Source organism: Pygocentrus nattereri, chromosome 17 (genome assembly GCF_015220715.1).
Source record: "Pygocentrus nattereri isolate fPygNat1 chromosome 17, fPygNat1.pri, whole genome shotgun sequence".
NCBI classification, from domain to species: domain Eukaryota; kingdom Metazoa; phylum Chordata; class Actinopteri; order Characiformes; family Serrasalmidae; genus Pygocentrus; species Pygocentrus nattereri.
Window position 1 is genome coordinate 58,897 of NC_051227.1, and position 20,752 is coordinate 79,648.

Here is a 20,752-nt window from a genome sequence, read left to right on the forward strand (position 1 = left end):
CCAATCTACTGCATTATCACCATCACTGTGTGTTTCCTGAAGAAAGAAAACATCAGCACGCCAGCTCATAAAACAGCGCCCTCTTCCCCAGGTCTCTCGCCCCATTTATATTCAGAGTAGCAATCTTAATGTCACTCATCAAGATCATAAAAGGGCATAAAACTGTGATGGCGAAGGCCAGTCCGAAACAGGGACTAAACACACTAAGCCTCCTCATCAGGACCTGCTTTGTGTAGCTTAGTCAGCATCTTTTTCAACCTAAAAGTTTCCAGTGCATTAAAAGACCCCTCCCTCCTGAAGTGTTTGACATCATGTACAAACTGCTGAGGGTCCGTAAAGTGCTTCTCTACCTGTACACCTCTATAACCTTTAGTCACACTCAGGAACTTCTTTATCTCCTCAGCAGTGTAGCGCACAGGTAGCCTCTCCTCCTGAGAGCAGACTGACCAGCCAGAGTCGGACAGAGAACCCTCACTCTCAGTGTCGGCATCAGCACCACTAAGCTCTTTCTTCCCCTTCCCTTTCCCTTGCTTCTTCCGTTTAGCAGGAACTTTAAAAACAGGCTCATCCACCATGTCCACCTCAGCCACAGCTTCCAGCATCACCACTTCAGCAGAGACAGGTTAACTACAGCCACTCACCTCAGTGGCCTGCCCCTCAGAGATAGCAGTGCCCCCCATCCGTACTGCCCGGTTCCACCACAGCTGGCCCTGGCACAGTAGGAGCAGACGAGGAAGACCCCTCCATGGCCCGTTCAGCCCCTGCAGTTTCCTCAGCAGCAGACTCCACCACACTCGGCTCACCCGCCTCAGGCTCCGGGTTAGCCGCTGGGTCCGCCGCAGCTGGGTGCACAGCAGCCGCAGGGGGAACGACTACCACAGGCCCAGCAGCAACAGGCCCTGGCTGCTCCGGCTCAGCCCTCAGCGGAGCATCAGCATTCCCATCTGCCTTTACAGGGCAAGCGCGAACAAGATGTCCCGCCTGCCCGCACCAGAAACACTTCATTGGGGTTTTCAGAAGAAACATAAACAGGGTATTCAAACCCATCAACACTGAACTTCAGAACCAAGTCCAGATCCTACCCATCCTTCAGAACCATGAACACAAGCCGCCTGAAGGACACCAGGTGTCTAATCCGAGGGTTCTTACAGCCCAGGGGGATCTTCCGAATAGGAGAAACAACTTTTCCATATCGGGACAGTTCATAAGCTCGTCCTTAATGAAGGGGGGCACATTAGACAGAATGAACTTTTTCGAGGGGGTACTAAGGGGCAAGACCGGAGTCAGCTGACCATTAATAACGACCCCACTCTGAACCAGGTCATTAGCCAGGTCCACCGATTTCAGAAACAGCACAACAGCGCTGTTCATACGGGAGGCAGATAGGATGTTGGAGTGGCCCACTGCGGCACTGAGAGCGATAGAGACACACTGAAAAAAATGATACTTTGGACCAACTTTAAAAAATTACTCTAATTTGTTACATTTAAATGTATTAATTTTTCTCCAAGTATATTTATGATTCAGTCAAAATCCTATATTTTAATTTAATATCAACTAAAATATTTATTTACTCAAACTTAAAAAAATACTTGCAATCAAAGTAAAAAGACTACTTATTATAAAGACCACATACTCATTTATTAACCTTGTTTCAACTTATTTTTTTTAAATTATATTTACTATTACATTCAAGTATAGTTTTTACTTTTAAGTAAACTAATTAAATTACTCTAATTTTGTTACAAGCAATTTTATTAATTTTTCTCAAGTTAATTTCCTGAGTCAGTACAAACTACAATTTCTTGCTTAATCAATGTATTTTCTTTAATCACAAAACTTACTAAATGTAGGGCAACATATTCACAAACAAAAGCTACATTTGATATGGATAGACTTTTCACTTTTGATTCATTTGAAACAATGTTTGATTTGGTTTAATCACAATAAATAAAAGACAAGCATATTTTCCTCAAAAGACCATAATATTTATTCAGATGTCTTAAGATTTACCAACTTTTCTGTAGATACCAAAAGATATAAAAACACAATAATAATAATAATAATAATAATAATAATAATAAATGATCAAATAAGTAAAATATCACTATGAAAAAAAAAACATTTTAAAGCTTTTTAATTACGGCCTTTTCAATGTTTCTTCTTTTAAGAATAACATTAAAATACTCAGAGAATCTGGAGAAATCTCTGTAAGCAAGGGACAAGGCCAAAAACAGTATTTGCTGGCTGTGATCTTTGGCCCTTCAGGCAGCACTGCATTAAAAGCATATGATTCTGTAGTGGAAATCACTGCAGGGGCTCAGAAACACTTCTGAAAGCCACCATCTGTGAACACAGTTTGTCGCTGCATCCACAAATACGAGTTAAAACTCTAAAGAAGAAACCACATATAAACAGGATCTAAAAATGCAGCCTTCTCTGGGCCAGAGCTCATTTAAAATGGACTGAGAGGAAAAGTGGAAAAGTGTCCTGTGGTCCAACAAATCAACATTTGAACTTCTTTTTGGAAATCATTCAGCTTGTTATGAGTGCACAGTTTAAAAGTCAGTATTCATGATGGTATAGGGTCGCACATGGTATGGGTGACGTTCAAATCTTTGAAGACATCATTAATGCTGAACGATATTTATACATGTTTTAACAATATATGCTGCCATCAAGACAATTGTAGGCCCGAGAGAGAGGGCCCGAGAGAGAGTGCGCGAGAGAGAGCGCGAGAGAGAGAGAGAGAGAGAGAGAGAGAGAGAGAGAGAGAGAGAGAGAGAGCGAGAGAGAGCGCGAGAGAGCGAGAGCGAGAGCGAGAGAGAGAGCGCGAGAGAGAGAGCGCGAGAGAGAGCGCGAGAGAGCGAGCGAGAGAGAGCGCGAGAGAGAGCGCGAGAGAGAGCGCGAGAGAGAGCGCGAGAGAGAGAGAGAGAGAGCGAGAGAGCGAGAGAGAGCGCGAGAGAGAGAGCGAGAGAGAGAGCGAGAGAGAGAGCGAGAGAGTTTCGTATTGCAGCAGCGAAAAACCACGACGGAAGGCAGTTAATACTATAAACCCTTCATTAACTCTCACTTCTGACAGAGCCACAGTGCCCTGTCCAGTATCACCAGTTCATACAAGTGACATCAAGGAAGTATGAAACACTTAGCAATGACGACATAACTGTTCATTAAACAGAAATTACGTTACGTTACCTACATTGTTGAGTCAGAAACATATAGGCTGTAGTTTTTGCAAAAGCCAAACTTAATTATACATAGATATGACCATATGCAGACATTCTCCATTCTCAAGCATATCTAAACAGCACTAGCTAAATAAAGCTGTCTGTAGAATTGAGCACATACAACAATACAGATTTATTTCATGTTAACACTAACAATATTTGCAGGTTTTACCTCTGCTAAGAAGTCTTCACATAACTGGACAGAATTTAAATATTTAATCTGCTCAAGATAGTAAATCCTGGAGGCAACAGGACTTAACCAAGCAAAGTCCATGGCTGTTGTCCTCGCCTTATTATACATGGGGTCATACACTGAAGTTCCAAGCCCTAGAAATAGGCAATTAGCAAAAACGTCAATATTTACATATACAATTAGTTATTACAAAAATCACAACAAACACATGGATAACCCAGCAAAAAAAGAAGACTGTACCTGGTGTCTGAAGACCTGATGGACCAATGTTCAACACCACGCAATGAAAATGAAACACGAACTTTCAAGGTAAGCATATTTATTTCATTGCAAATAGTAACAGAAGCAGCATAGTCGAATGTCTCCAGATAGGTTGTACCCTTCTTTGCTCATGTGTTCTAAGTGTCTTCAGAAATGCACAAACATTTAAAGTTCAGCAACAATCAAAGTAATCAGACAACACTGGACCAAGCTGTAAACAAGGTGTGCATTAAAGTAGAGCACTAGCAGTTTTTTTGTACTACCATGTAAAATTGCCTGTAATAACAGCACATGGAGCACATGGAGCACAGGTACAGATCGAACTTAGGTTAAAAGCTCCAATTCCAGTCACATCAGGAATCTTCAACACTCAAAAAAAATTTCTTTGAACGAACTTGATTTAATCATGGACAGTGGTTCCACACAATGGAATTGTGTTTTTTCAACATGAAAATATCTTTTCAACTCAAAAAAAAACTGGAGTGAAAGAAACCCAACTGAATTTTGACAATCCAACTCAAAGTAGTAATGTTTGCCTACTCCAATTAAAGCACTTTAAAGTAATTTATATAAGTAAGGTTCAATGAACCAACAGATTTTTATTATGTTTAATTAAAATTTACTTGTGTTTATCCAACTCAAAGCATTTTCTTTAGATCTACGTAATGTGATTGTGGACAGTGGTTCCATCTAATTGAATTATGTTACCTCAACACAAAATGTTGAAATTCAAACCACATTACAGTTTAAGCATGTGATAAGCCTTAATGGTGTGGTGGTGCTGAAAAATAAACAGAGCACATGTGTAACAAAATGTACAAATCTGTATTTAGAAAAATAAACATACAGAAAGTACAATACTTAAATGTACAACTTAAATGCAATACAATTTTTAAATCACCTGCTGTAAAAGTGAACCCAAAGTGCAGTTTATAAAGTGCAATTATCCATACTGTAAATGCAACACTTACAGAATCTGTAGTATGTCCAATGTCTCTGTACAACATTTAACATATTGAAACTTTGAACAATCCAGCATAAATTACTACACTAAAGAAAAACTTTAACAAAAACAACCACTGCATTTTAAATATGGACCAGGGCTGATTCAACTGTATGTCAAGGCCATAACTTACATTATCAATTCCTCAAGTTTACTACAGTGCTACACATCCAAAATGTCAATTTCTAAAATGTAAAATGATACAAATACCCCAAAACAATACATCACACTGAAAGTGCCTCAACAATTTGCACATTTTTAGCAATGCAGCATACATTTGAATAAAGTGCTTCAAAAACATTCATATTTAGCTCTCTAGAGTCCGTCAGCAAAATGCAACAAAAGTAACCTTAATAATTATAGAAACAACACATCACAACATAAGATTAGCACAATGCCACAAGCTTAATACTTCCGAAGTCAAGATCATCATAATATATAAAAGGGCAGTTTTACTTCAAATCACAAGGCTAGGTGAGGTATGTCTGATCAATATAAAGTTCAAATAAACATATACCATAGAGACTACAAGCTAAAATATTTGGCCACTGGGCTCATTATGTTTAATGTTCAGGCCACAAATCAGAAAAGTGGATATTCTAATTAGAGTAGAAGAGATTATCTAAAAATCAGGTGAAATAAAAGAACTGAATCAGATATTTTTGCCTAGGAAGTTGAAAATATGATGTATTTGATGTATTTTAATGAGATATACATATCAATTAATCTTGACATAAAGGTAGTAACCATCAAATATTTGTTCTTCCAAATTGAGTTTTTAGATTTTAATATTTTACATATTTTAACAAGATAGCTCTCACATTAAATATGGAAGGACAAATATTTGATCATTACTACATTTAACAGCATATGCCAGTAAGTACTACACATCCAAAACGGCTGTCCAAAACTTCTAGAATGTAAATGATAAGTATACCCCAAAACAGTACATCACACTGAAGGCGCCTCAAAAAAATGCTCCATTCTGATCGTGAACAAAAATCAGATTTTGAAATGTTTAACCATGCAGCATACATTTAACTAAACTACTTTAACTAAATGTCAGCAAAATGCAACAACAATAACCTCAATAATAATCCAGTACAAATTGTAACATATAATTAGCACCATGTCCCAAGCTTAATTCTTCCAAAATCAAGACCATCATGAACTTAACCCGACTCCAACTCACTGAAGAGCTTGGTTTTCAGAGCCTGAACTTTGTGTGACAGTTTGTTAGCATCTAGGTCCAGAAAAAGCTTCTGGATTACCTCAAATGTATATCTGAATTTGGGAGGGTAACTCAAGTTAAAGGCATAAATTAATCCAAGCAACAATGCAATGGCAAGAGACACACTGGCAAGGTCTTCCAGAACCACAACACCTTCGATTACCACTCCAACATCCGCAGGATGGTCCATGACTTCAGCTCCCTCGACTCTGGTTGTATAGATGCCCAAGACAGTCCCGTCAATTCCCTGCTGAATAGCGGCCACATCAGAAACCTACAGAAAAAGAAAGATAAAAACATAAATCATTTATTCATAGTCCACTATTTCCATATGGGTTTTCAAATACACTACATTGTCAAAGTATCCAAATCATTGAACTCCGGTTCTAATCACTTCAATGGCCAAAGGAGCATAAAAGCAGCAGCTAGTCATGCAGACTGCTTCTACAAACATTAGTGAAAGAACAGGTCGATGCTCTCAGGAGCCCAGTGAACTCCAGCGTGGTACCGTGATAGGATGCAGCACCTGTGCAATTCCAGTCGTGAAATTTCCTCACTACAAAATATTCCACAGCCAACTGTCAGTGCTATTATAACAATGGAAGCTACAAATGACGGAGCGAGGTCAGCAGGTGCTGAGGAGCATAGCGCACAGAGGGCAATCTCACTACAGACCTCCAAACTTCATGTGGCCTTCAAAATAGCTTAACAGTGCGTAAAGAGCTTCATGGAATGGGTTTCCATGGCCTTGCAGCTGCATCCAAGCCTTACATCACCAAACACAAGGCAGGTGAACAGATCATTTAGGCAACAAAATAATTAAACACATTTACTAACCATATATTCACGAATGAGATCATCCGGTTCTTCAATCAAGTAGAGACACAGAGCTCTGAGAACTGATTCTCTTTTAACTTCAACATTGTCACTCTAAGGATGGGAAGAGTAATCAATTAGTGTTTTGTGACACCTATTCCACTTTTTTAAACTATAAGCATTCTAAATTTAACTGGTCATTTAACTGGTTACAATGAGCATCCTTTTCTAGGTTCCCTGTGCATTATAATTTTTCCTACCATATTCACCCCAAAAAGTATTTATTTTTAAAACTTTCCTGCTCATTTGTCCTTAAACATTTGCAGCTTATGTCTCTTACCTACACCATCTTTGTAACTCAATAGCCATTTCTGCATCTCCTCTCAAATTGTCCACACACCTACTTCAAAGTTAAATTATATTTGAATGCAACCATGAGTACCTGTGCCATGGCCGTCACAAGCTGCATTATCTTTCTTCCTTGGACTCCTCCTCTTTTGGCAAACACTTTGAGAAGTTTTGCAGAGTGAAGATCCAACTTGGAAAAGAACCGTGACAGCAGATGGACTGTTGTAATCCGCTCGAATTCAGCGCTTACCTACAAACATTCAGATGCACAGAATTTAGACAAAATGTAATTTGTGATTGTAATTTTGACACCTGCATTCACTTACCTCTTTTGTTCTAAAAAGAGCAGGCCATCTTGTTTTGAAGTCTGCAATAAGAGGCGATTCATGGATAACTTCATGCCTTCTCAGTGCGAAGGTCTTGTCCATTAGCACTTTCAATGTCTGCTCATTGTCCTTCTTTTTAACTTCTGAAAGAAGGGTCACTCTTACTCTCTCAAGACTCTCAGCAGTTTCGCCACTTGGAAATGACGGACAGTAGACATCAAAGACAGAGGGCCATTGAGAAGATTTCAAGCTGCTTGCTGACTCTGAGGGAGACTCAAGTGAGGACTCGGACGATGCCCCTGACGTAGATGCAGGAGTTGACAATATGACTGTATCAGAAGAGGAGGATGAGTGTGAAGGAGAGAGAACTGGAGAGTGGTTTGTACTGTGGGAGGCACCAAAATATGGAGGAGGAGGGCTACCATCTTGGCACACAGCAACATGGGTAGACGGGGAAGACTCTGAAAAAAACAACCTTTACAGTAGCTTTGTCCTGGAGGTCTGATGGCGACGTAAGGTTCATGAATTCATTGTCAAACTCAGGATTCCTGAACTGCAGTCGAAAACTTCCAGGCAAATTACACTGCCTCTAAACTTCCACCAAAAGGTCATTCATCAAATGTGGCACACCATCCCGAAGAATTACCTGCTGACAGTTGTCTTCTCCAAGGATGACTCTTAGTCTGACTGAAGAAGCCACTGCCATTTGGACAACACTGAGAGAATGTAGTAAAAAAATATATAGTTTTGCAGGGTTTTCATTGCACAACACAGTCAACAGTAACTGTCACACTTCCAAAACGTCTTTCCTACATTGTGAACTCTATTGTGAAATCTACACATGCACATGTCTTTTTAAAGACACCATATACACTTCCAATGGATATTTATCGACTAAATCACTAAATTCAACAAAGAAAACATCCTTTGTTGGAGATTCAGTCAGCTCAAATGCTCTGAAGTGTTCTCTGTACCATCCGCAAAGTCTTTTTGCTATGAAACCCAAACTCTTTTGAACAACACATATCTTTCACTACTATCTTTTCAACTCTACAAAAGAAACTGAAGTGAAAGAAACCCAACTGAATTTTGACAATCCAACTCAAAGTAGTAATGTTTGCCTACTCCAATTAAAGCACTTTAAAGTAATTTATATAAGTAAGGTTCAATGAACAAACAGTCCCAATCTAAAACACGTTAAGACATGTTCTTAACTTCCTAGAAAGAGCATAATGACCGTTATCTAGCTAGCCAGCTAACGCTAATATAGCACTAGCATTAACGAGGTAGTGAACTTATTACCACACAACACTGACTACACATTCAATAACCCTACGTATAAGTAGCGAATCCAATAAAACATGTCTCGGGCACCCCTAACCTGCATCTGTATTATATTTAAGATCGGCCGCTCGGCCGCGGAGAGCGCCATCGCGTGTAGCGCTAGTATTAGCATAGTGGTGCAGGTGCTACATTTATTGAGACCTTATTACCACACAAAACTCACTACACATGAAATCCGTAGCGAATCCACGAAAATATGTCTCGGGCAACCCTAACCTGCATCCATATTATATTTAAGATATTAAAAATATACGAGACAAAGCCAGAATAACGATAGCCTGCTAGCTAGCTAAGCTAACGCTACCGTATAGCCCGTTAGCACTAAGATAGCTAGAGTTTGAATGAAAGTTGCTACACATGTTTAAAACAAGTACAAATACAAGTACAAGTACAAAAAACGGCACAGTTGGTGTGTATTGTGGATTTTTTAAATATTTCGCATTAACCTACCTGAGACGCCATTAAAACCAAAATGTTCGCATCGCGAAGAAACGCCCTTTCCATTGCGTCATATCCGGCTTCATCCAACTGAAGTAATTACATCGAGTAGGTTCAAGGGGAAAAAGCAATTGCGTTAAGTTATGAGTACAATACATAGTCAAGTATGATGAAAAGCATGTTTATTTCAGTTAAAGAAACACTATGCGTTCATGTTTAGATGCAAAACATAATTACCATGAGTCATACCAGCATTTTTTAGTTATGTAAAACCAACAGCCATTCAAAACCCCTTTTCTGAGTGAAGATGACACCAACTCCCGGCATGGCTGCTATGGGCAACATGTATGATGTCTGCAGTCACCTATAAACAGAAACAAAACAACAAAAAAAAGTTAATTGTAGAAATGATGTTCTACTATAAGTATTAGAAGCCTTCTTATTGAACTGTGCAGAGTGTATACTGCTGCAGCAAAATGGCATGCCACTGAACTGATATCGCTTCTGATTTGTTTGATTTGTTGTATGGAACAGAAGTTGTTTACGCCCATTTAAAATAACTTAATGAGAAGATGTTACAGATAGTGACATCGTTTCCCCCCTCATCAGCAACAACACCTGGTGCTTGATAAAAGTCTCTTATAGTTTCTCCATTAAACTGACTTTAAATGACTGAACACAACGTAAACGTCAGTCATTTTGAGAAAGTGAGATAGAGCGCCCTATGTGGAAAATCACTTCCTGCCCCCCATCCTCAATTCACACCACAGCAACACAGTTACATCATGTCATTTGCAAACAACCTATACAGACCTTGTGCACAGGTGCAGACATCAATGTTGATTTTGCCAGCTGTGCTGATAGAAAACATCATTAATCTGGCAGTTTTTATCACATCTCACATTTTAGAAATATCTGCATTCGAGTCAGATAGTATTAAAAGAAATGAAACAAATAACAAACAAATAAATAAAACGCGCCGTCGCCTCACAGCAAGGAGGGCCTGGGTTCGATTCCCCGACCGGGTGACCGGGATCCTCTCTGTGTGGAGTCTGAATGTTCTCCCCGTGTCTGCGTGGGTTTCCTCCGGGTTCTCCGGTTTCCTCCCACAGTCCAAAGACATGCAGTCAGGTCAATTGGACATGCTAAATTACCCCTAGTAAAAAGGCCCAAATTCGGTAAGCTGCTGAGTGCAGGGCTTCTATTTCTTTACAACTCCCCTGCGTTAACAGTACCGGACAGACCATGGTGGGTCATTTAATGTGAAATCAGTACATTCAACCTTGATTATGTCAATTTAAATAACAGATGGTTTTGATGCTGTTTGAAAGCTCTTTTCTGGCTCTACAGAGTACACAAACAACATTGAACTCAACAGTTAGCCGAGTATAAATTATGAGATATTAAAATACTAAAATCTGAATATAAACAAACTATTTTAAAATGGTCAGTATCTTTTCCACACATAGCCTGCAATGTCATGAACAACCTCTGAAATATTAGTGCCAGATTCATGCAAATGCAGTTTTGGAGTTCTACCTTGCCACTAAAAAGGGCCTAACTGTTGAGTTCAATGTTGTTTGTGTACTCTGTAGAGCCAGAAAAGAGCTTTCAAACAGCATCAAAACCATCGGTTTGTAATTTAAATTGACATAATCAAGGTTGAATGTGTAGTGCCCTACCCTCTTACTTAAAACATTCTTAGTCCATTTCTCCCTTTATATTAGTGGCAGATTCATGCAAATGCAGTTCTGGGGTTCTACATTGCCACTAAAAAGGCACACAAAGTTTGATTAAAATCTGTGTCGGTTGAGTTCCAAAGTGTCCGATTTCCCGTAAAATGACCCTAAAGGAGAGGAAAAACAGACAGACAGTGAAGGCAAGACCCAATTAAAAAATAAAGAAAAAGAAGGCGAGATCCAAAAGATGGAGAGGAAAAATAGGCAGACAATGAAGAAAAGCAACAGAGACAGACAGCAACAGCGATACAGAGGAGGGAGAGCAACAACAGACCTAGGTGAGCAAAAGAGAGAGACAATGAAGTCCCAGCACAGTTGTAGGAAGATTTGAATAAGACAGAACACTTCAATTTATATCATTATTAATTTGTTTAAGTTTTAATGACCATACCGATAGTGTACCTCATGAAGTAATTCTTATCTATTTATGTCAACAGTAGAGAGACAGGCAATAAAGGACAGCAACATCAGAGACAGACAATGGAGGGCAGCAACAGAGACAATGGAACATAGCAACAGACAACTGAGGTGAGCAACAGAGACAGACAATGAAGTCACATCACAGATGTAGGAAGTTTGAGTAACACTTACATTTATATCAGATTTATGTTAACAGTGGGGAGCAACAGACGAACACATAAGGACAGCAACAACAGACTCACAACAAACTTATAATGAATAAAATATGTCTAAATTAAAAGGTTTGAAGTGTGCTCGTGTATTTAGTTGATACTCAGTTGGTGCTCAGTTGATACTCAGTTGGTGCTCAATTGGTGCTCAGTTGATACTCAGTTGGTGCTCAGTTGATACTCAGTTGATACTCAGTTGGTACTCAGTTGATACTCAGTTGGTACTCAGTTGATACTCAGTTGGTGCTCAGTTGGTGCTCAGTTGGTACTCAGTTGGTACTCAGTTGATACTCAGTTGGTGCTCAGTTGGTGCTCAGTTGGTGCTCAGTTGGTGCTCAGTTGATACTCAGTTGGTGCTCAGTTGATACTCAGTTGGTGCTCATTTGGTGCTCAGTTGATACTCAGTTGTTGCTCAGTTGATACTCAGTTGGTGCTCAGTTGATACTCAGTTGGTACTCATTTCGTGCTCAGTTGATACTCATTTCGTGCTCAGTTGATACTCAGTTGGTGCTCATTTGGTGCTCAGTTGATACTCAGTTCACCAACTCAGTTGATACTCAGTTGGTACTCAGTTGGTGCTCAGTTGATACTCATTTCGTGCTCTGTTGATACTCAGTTGATACTCAGTTGGTACTCAGTTGATACTCAGTTGGTACTCAGTCGATACTCAGTTGGTGCTCAGTTGGTGCTCATTTGATACTCAGTTGGTGCTCAGTTGGTGCTCATTTGGTGCTCAGTTGATACTCAGTTGGTGCTCAGTTGGTGCTCAGTTGGTGCTCAGTTGGTACTCAGTTGGTGCTCATTTGGTGCTCAGTTGATACTCAGTTGGTACTCAGTTGGTGCTCAGTTGGTGCTCAGTTGGTGCTCATTTGGTGCTCAGTTGATACTCAGTTGGTGCTCAGTTGGTGCTCAGTTGGTACTCAGTTGGTACACCCCAGTTCTGCTTGTTGAAGGCTGCTGCCATTGGGGCCAGTTAGCCAAAACAACCTCACTCTACCCTGGGCTCACCTAACAGTTATTAATGCGATATATACGGACTTCATGTTACCACTGCATATTTCATTTTGTACTTCTATTTATTTATAATAAATTTCCGCTGACATTCTGCATCAAACACTCTCTTTGGATTTCTTGGAAACCAGCTGTGAGTCTGACGCTGAATCTGTCTTCCCCTGTGTGTGCTAAAGACAATTGGAAACTGGAAACAAGGGGTTACAGGACAACTCAAACTGTTTTACCGTTACAAAGACTTTCTCTTTAATAAACAACTAACTGGTCTTCTTTTCAGAAAAATAAACACTTTTATTTCTTAAATTCTGTAAAATAATCATCTGTCTAAACTAAACCATGCTGGGTTTTAAAAATCACTTCTGAAACACAAAATGTGAACAACACTGTAAAGTGTTTTAGATGTTCAGAACCTTCAGCTCTGATAAGAATCAGCTGCGATTGGCTATGAACAGACAGTCCATCAGCACTTTCCTCTCTAAGCCCTATAATCATTTGTTCTCTGGGTTCTTGATTTGTGCTCTGTTATAATATTGATGATTTAAGTAACCAGATATGCAGCATATTTTCATCTCCATTTCTGTGCCCCTAGGATTTACAGATATATTACACTTAAACCTGTTAGGGTTACAATTTATTTCTATTTAAAAATAAAGCAATAAGTTATTTATTGATTTATTAATATTAGTTTTTAAATCAATCATCTAGAATTCCAATCACTGCAGAAGAGCTCGTCCCCACAGTAATGTGTGAAAGCTGACGCCTTATTTTATGCAGCTAACTACAATAATCTCTACATGACTATGGAATATATAAATTAAATTACATGAAGAAATCAAACGCCCAGTAAATATTCTAAAATATGTAATGAAAGTTCCCCAGGAGTCGTGTCACTGGCGTTACTGCATAATGAAAACTCTTATTTTGAAATAAGAGTCACACTGATGACGTCACTCGACCTCCTTTGACCTGTTGTCTGAGGATCTATGGAGAAAAGCTCATGGTGAGCCCACTGTGTCTCTCAGTTCTCAGAGATCTTCTCATTCAGCTCATGACCTCATATGAAGCTACTAGCCGACGTCACTGGTGTGACCGACTTTATTCTGAGGTCACTGTGAAAAAATAGAAACACAAATGGATTAAATTCCGTATTTTAGTGGACGTTCCCTGATGGACAGCGTGTGGTTTGATGTTCTGTAAAATGCATCGTTCATTAAAAACGTCTCTAGTGTTTCCTTTATTATGTGGAACACCGATGACGGTCAGCAACACCAGTGACTCCTATGGAGAGACAGAAGTGGACGTTTCTGTAGGATGACCTTTATCATTCAGTAACTACAGGGACTTTAATGCACTCTGTCTGGGCTGTTCTCAGGTAGGAGTGTAAAATGAAACACTGGACCTGCTGCTGAGCCCTGGACCTTTAAGAGGTTAAGGCTGATACTGAGTGGGATAATAATTAGAGAATTTTAGAAATGATGATCACTGAATGTTTGTTCAGCTGTGAGTCTTGAAGAAGAGAAAATTCTTCGTAGCAACTGTAAAAAAAACTGTGTGTGAAATATTTCCAAACTTCACGAGATCCAGGTCCCTGATTTTGGAGTGTATTGTGTAAATGTGTAAATCACAGCTGCAGTGCTGAGGGTGGGCCTGGTGGGCTCTGAGCTGCTCCAGCTAAAGGTTCCCCTCCTCCCCTCCCCAGATGTGGGACCGTTCTAGCAAAGTTCTCAGAAATAATGAAAATACCAACATATAAGTTTGTCACAGGCAAAGGTGCCAAATTCCTGCCTCCTCATGACTCTGAAGTGCATATATGAGAATGGAAGAGCTCTTATTGGCTCGCTGGGGCAGAGGCGGTCATCATGGCAGTGTTTACAGCTACATGTAAAAGCTGAATCTTCCCATCAGACCTGCTTCCACTGCCTTTGCCTGAAAGCGGATCAGAAACCAGATTTCATTTGGCTTTTCCAGAAGCAGCTCTGCTTCTACAGCACACTGGAAGAGCTGGAGTTTAGAGATTCTTTTACAGGTTCATCGTCCAGATTTTGGGAAATCGAATCTTCCGTTCTGTTCACTTCACTTCAGTGCGGTCATCAGTTCACTGGCTGGATCCGTTACAGTTGACAGTCGTCGCTAAAAGGCTACCTAGAGGGAAATTTGGCAGGAGGTGAGTGAAATACGATGGTAATCGAGTTAAATATTCCAGGAGCTAAAAAGAATATTGACTTTTAAACTCTATGTTGCAGTTGAGCTGCTTTAAAACTCTATATTAATCAAAATCATAGACACTTAATCATCAGACCACAGCGACTCTTTAAGCTCCCACTGTGTGAGGGAGCAGTTGTCGCCTGTAATTAAGGGACTGACCCTGATGAAATGGCAGAATGACCTCCTAAATAAGATCATGGGAACATCATTTCTTCAGTGAAGCCCTGAAAGCGTCTGTGAAACCAACTAATTATTACTGAACAGATAAAATCAGTTTAACTTTTTATCACAAGGCTGTTTTTCATTCCAGCTCAGAGATAAAAGAGAAAAGATCCAAATAAACCACACGAGATGTTCACCAGTTTATTTCAGCTGCTCTGTGAATCCTGAAGACATAATGCTTTATAATGCATTTATAAGGTATTTCTCTGGCATTTATAACCTCATTGTGCTGCACTTAAAATTCAGTTCGGGTTGAATAGCCGGATGGTGACGCAGCTGTGTTCAACCAGACATCTGGGTCTGAACCCCTGATGGTCAAGCCGAGGGCGACAGCGGCAAGAAAAAACTCCCTGACCTGAGGAAGAAACCTTGAGAGGCACCAGGACTCAGCAGGGGAACCCGTCCTCCTCGGGTCGACGCCAGACTGTAGAGCCTGACGGCTCAGTCATCGGAACCGGAAGGTAGGACTGGACATTCATAAGGTGTTAGACTGGAAGGAGGAGGGGTTTTGGGATCCGCCCTCCTCCCAAATTTCAGACACTTCATAGTTCCATTTACACACAGCACTTTATAAAATAAGAGTTTAAACCTAATAAAGTCAGGACTCTTATGACGTCTGTTCATCAGAACACTGTAAACATGAACGATGCTCTACGTCATATGATACCATGACAAGGTTCTTGTATACGTTCTGCAGAGCCAGGCCTTCATAAACGTTTGCTGGGTCTAGAGCACGGTTCTGCAGAGTCGGAGAGTAAGGGCTGATTTTTGGTGGAACTGGCACTGCGCCAGTTTGAAATTAATAAGGATTTATTTTTTAGACATCAGAACCTTTTATATGCAGTTTGGGTTGGATGGACTTTGTTTGTGTTGAACTGTCCAGAAACTGTAATGTCAGGCCAGCTGGTGCTAGACTGTTAGCATTTAGCAACCAAGGCTAAATCAGTAGCAGCTCAGCTCTGTTAGCCAGTGGAGACGAACAGTAAACCACAGCCGACAGCACTTAAAGACTGTCACGTTCTGGTATGATTTCTTTGCATTATGGATCCGAAATTTCTGACGTCATACACTCTTGATTTATAAAGTGTCCTGTGTGTAAATATAACTATGTCGAAGTTAATAGAGGTTTATGCCTGGTGTTATACGATTTTATGCAGACCATACGGTACATTATAAATGCATTTTGGGTACATTATGATTACAGGACTCATTGGAAGAGTCACCAAAGCAGCTTGATAAGCAGGCCTTAAGATGGTGGAGACATGCATGAGAAGGGGTTGGGCAGGGCTTTGCAGACAGCTGAGAACATTCGTGACAGACGCTTCCTCGTCTTCTTGAAGGGCGCCACCGTCGATTCTCTCTGTAAAAAGAAAGACGAAAACATCAAGATTAACAAAGAAAAAATCCAGCCTTACATTTTAAATAGTAATTCAGAATGTTGACCAGTGATGGGGTCAGTGTTGGTATTTGTGTTCAATCCCTACCTTTTGTCCAAAGCTGATAAAAGCTTTTCTGCCCGCAAAGAAATGACATCCACGGCTCCTCTTTCTCACAACCTCAGGAGACGTGACGTCACATACAGAGACATCATTGATCCTCTCAGATTCGGCTTGCTCAGAATTTACGAGCAATGCCAGAGGATCCTCCATCTCCCCAGAGGTTCTGCATGTCAGACTCAAAGCCATGGTTGAGGTTTTCTCCTGGGCTTCAACACTTGTACTTGCTCTTTGCACATCTTGGTCAAGAGCCATCAGTGAAGCTGATGGGGCAGTTTCATCTGAGGATTCTGCAGAATCAAGCTCCTCAAAAACGATGCCCTCCTCATGGCCAGTGGCTCCACTTGATGCCTGACCAGCCTCAGTAATGAAGCTCTGAGGCTTAACTGTCGTGACTTCGACTGTAGGCAGAGTTTGAAGGAATATAGAGATGAGGAGAGACACTTTAGAGGAGCTGGGCAGAAGCAGCTCACTTTTGTGAATCTCCACAACTCTCATGGTAACTGTATCCGTACAGGAGTCGAAGTGAAGCTGGAAAATTTGAGACACTGTCCAGCGTGGTGACCGGATCAACATGGCACTCCCAGCGTTCAGTGCCGGAATGTTCCAGACGGCACGGGAAGCTGTTGGATAGTGAAGACGTCTGATCCCACCACTGACATCTCTAGTGCAGATGATGGTGAGATCACCTCTTTGGGAAACATGGTTGGCTGTTGTTTCCCTCAATGTAGCACTGCGGATGGGTTGGACCGCCAAAGACTCTGGAGTCTGTGATGAATGGTCAGCTCTGTCTTTCAGTTCCTCCAGAATATGTCTCTCTTTAGCTAGAAGACTGTTGGTTGTCTTCCAGTTCCCAGGCAGTGGAGATGTTTTTGAGGAGGTGAACTTGCAGATGGACTTTTCCATCACCTCCCTTAAGAAATCCTCAACACTGTCACATATACAGTCTGACTGGTCCACAGAAGATCTGGATTGAGACATAATGAGACCAACACAAGAAGAAACAGTCATTAAAACCCATTAACGTCACATTTGCTTTGATACAAAAACACAACAGTGAGTTTTTCAGGGCTGATAAATGTTAAATGTGTTAACAGGTTCCAGTCCAGCCATTTATGATTCTCAGGAGGGTTTTGATCTTTTACTTTTGGACTCGAGTTGTTTTTAAAAAGATCATTTAAAACAGTTTTCTACTTTCTCTTGACCTTCGGCTCGTCCCTCCACCTCTCAGTCAGAGTTTAATCAGTCCATTATCTGGTCACTTGGGCTGTTTTCTTGGTTGATTGGGGTGAGATTACAGAGTCACTGTGACTCAGTGACGGACACAGTTCTCTGGCTGGTGACCGAGGAGGAGGAAACAGACGATGATCAGGGACCTTCTTGGGGTTTGAGTCTTACCGTTCAGCTGAGGTTGAGGACGAAGGTCCGGTGGAGTCAGTGCTGGTAGACAGGCCAGACAGACTCACAGACTCAGACTCAGCTCTTTCAATCAGCTTCTCTTTGTCCAGGAGCGCTGTTTCTGCCCCAGCTGCTCCAATCAGAGTCTGCATGCATCTCTGCAGGACAGACCTTGCTGCAGAGACCACGGCGTTAGTGCTGAGCGCTACTAACTGCAGCGGAGACACCTGAACACAGCAGGAATAATGAACATCAGGTTTCAGGAGTTTCTATATCTCACAGCATCTGAACTACTCAAACTGACCAGCGGTCCAGCTTAACAATCTATCGGTCATTGTGGCTTTGATACTTACCTCATGCGATACGTACATCAACGTATTCCATGCCCTAGAACACATGAAGAACATGGTCAGTGTGTTGAATAATGTTCTCTGAGTTACAACATTAAAGTCCTGAAGATCATAAGAACATTAAACATCAGAACAGAGACTGAAACTGAAACCAGAGAAGAAACAAACCCATCGCTCAGACGGAAGACGAGATCCAAGATCTCTGGGATGCATCGGCGCATCTGTTCAGGATCTTCTTCTCCACTCATAGTGCCTCACAGGCCTGAAATCAAAATGGTGAAATATGAATTATTAATTTGGCCAATATTTTATTCCTTCTGAAAAGGGGCCATAATAACAATGATAATAATAATAATAATAATAATAATAATAATAATAATAATAATAATAATAATCTGAAAGGGAAAGTTCATGAATGATAATGGTAATTCATTGCTAGGTGCTGAAGTTCCACCTCAGATTCTGTGCCACGTTAATTTTAGGGCTACCTTAAACTAAGTTCCACCTTAAATTCTGTACTATATTAACTGCATTTCCACCTTAGGTTCAGTGCCAACTTAAACTGAGTGCTACCTTAAAAGCAGTTATGCTTCTCCATTTTCTTTGTCGGTTCTGTTAAATTTATTGCCACCTTAAATTTAGTGCTAACCAAAATGCAGCTCCACTTTAAATAGTTAAACCTTAAATTCTGTGCCACCTTAAAGAGAGTTCCGCCTTAAATTCTGTACCTCCTTAATTTTAGTGCTATATTAATTGCAGTTTCACCTTCAATTTAATGCTATTGTGGCGATTGGAGTATAAACCCTGTCAGCGATGCCAAAATGTGGCAACGCGGTATACTCAATGTATGAGTTTTAAGAAGCTAATCGACTACGCCACCCTGGAATTAAGTGCCCAGGGAACACACGATACCAAAATAAGGCCCACAGGTTCGTTTTACCCATACACTGAAGACGCATATACCACAAATAGATTTAGTTTATTGGCAAATTAGAAAAAGAGAAAGAAAATAAATAAATAAATCTTCAGTACTTGGCTTTAGCAAAAGAACATACAAATAAAGAAAAATCACATATCTATCTATCTATCTATCTATCTATCTATCTATCTATCTATCTATCTATCTATCTATCTAAACAAAGAATTGCTGGCACAGAGGCTGGAATCAGGTGGGGAAGGAGCAAGCTCAGTGATAAAGAAAAATTAAATCACACGGATCACAATTACCCAAAAGAAAAAAACCACAAAGAGGATACAATTACACACAACAAACCATACACTACGTACTTACCCTTCACCAACAAGTCCTCCGGCCCAGTACCACAATCAGGTGCACTACCAATCAAATCAAATGAAAAGAACAAGACAAACCTAAACTCAACTCCAAATTATAAAGAAAAAAATAAAAATAAAATACAAACACAAAGCAGCGATAAGCAGTGCTCTCAACGTGCAACTCTTACAGGAGAGGCAGGGCACACAGCACAACCAACGCCCCAGCACGCAGCACGAACAGCCAACACCAAAAACCCCAAGCCGAATGTAGGGTAGTGCGCTCAGCCGCAGCAGCTTAGAGCAAAAAAAACAAAGCTTTAATAGAAAAAGAACATTATGAAAAGAAAAGAAAAAAATAACATGAAAACCAAATAAAAAAAAATGAAAATAAAACATCAGTAAAAACAAAACTATGGATAAAAACAAAACATCATTAGCGGAAACAAAACAGCAGAAGCCAGTACCAACTTTGCATTCCGTGTTATCCAGAACAGGGCACGAGATCAAGAAAAGCCAAGCGGCCTCCGACAAACCACACCAAGGCTCAGCCACAATGTCACACGTGGGTAACGCCGGCACTCTCACAGACAATCAGCAGGTGACGCTGGCCCTCTTACAGACACCAGTCCTGCAGAGCAGATTAGTCAGACACCGATTCAAACCATCCACCAGCTCGCAACACGAGAGTCGCGATAATGGGGAAACCAGGAAGGAACCGAACAGCGGAAGCAAATCACCCAGTCAACGCACCCAATAATGGGAGCGCCCTCCCTTTTATGAAAAAACCAGGGGAGACCTAATTGGCTCGCAAGTAATAGTAGGCGGAACAAAATAAACATGAATGAAAGGGCAAGAATGCTGTTACCCGCAGCATACTGCTACAATCTACCCCCTCTCCCTGTATCGGCGCCCCGGAAAAAAAAAAAAAAAAAAAAAAAAAAAATTCTAATTCCACGGCCGAAACAAGGCGGAGACTGCACTAGACGAGGACCCAACCATGTTTGTCCCACTATTCACTGCTCGAGGGAGGTGGTGAACGTTGGGATGTCGACCAGCTGTAGTCCTGGAAGTTCGCCGAACCCCGATGTCATTACTGGGCTGGTAATCTACAGATACACTCCCCCTCACAGGCTCCTCCACAGGAGTGCACACAACAGGACCATCTGACACAATAGGACACTGCTGAAGTGATGGGGCCATTACAGCCGAAGACATTTCTAACGGCATCTGAGACTGCTCT

General features: G+C 40.8%; 2 protein-coding genes across 2 annotated transcripts; both read right to left on the bottom strand.

Moving 5' to 3' along the window:
• Positions 1-4,593: 4,593 nt before the first annotated feature.
• LOC119265801 lies at positions 4,594-8,121 on the bottom strand. The gene is made up of 5 exons (XM_037546873.1): positions 8,052-8,121; positions 7,406-7,734; positions 7,174-7,329; positions 6,753-6,845; positions 4,594-6,189 (listed from the first exon to the last, which is right to left on the bottom strand). The coding sequence occupies exons 2-5, from the start codon at positions 7,505-7,507 to the stop codon at positions 5,857-5,859; spliced, it is 684 nt and encodes a 227-aa protein (XP_037402770.1). The 5' UTR covers positions 7,508-7,734; positions 8,052-8,121; the 3' UTR covers positions 4,594-5,856.
• Positions 8,122-16,070: 7,949 nt separating this feature from the next.
• On the bottom strand, positions 16,071-20,065 carry LOC108411156. Its single transcript, XM_037546754.1, has 6 exons — positions 20,051-20,065; positions 18,406-18,499; positions 18,241-18,274; positions 17,888-18,114; positions 16,478-17,456; positions 16,071-16,353 (listed from the first exon to the last, which is right to left on the bottom strand). The coding sequence occupies exons 2-6, from the start codon at positions 18,483-18,485 to the stop codon at positions 16,240-16,242; spliced, it is 1,434 nt and encodes a 477-aa protein (XP_037402651.1). The 5' UTR covers positions 18,486-18,499; positions 20,051-20,065; the 3' UTR covers positions 16,071-16,239.
• Between the last annotated feature and the right edge of the window lie 687 nt (positions 20,066-20,752).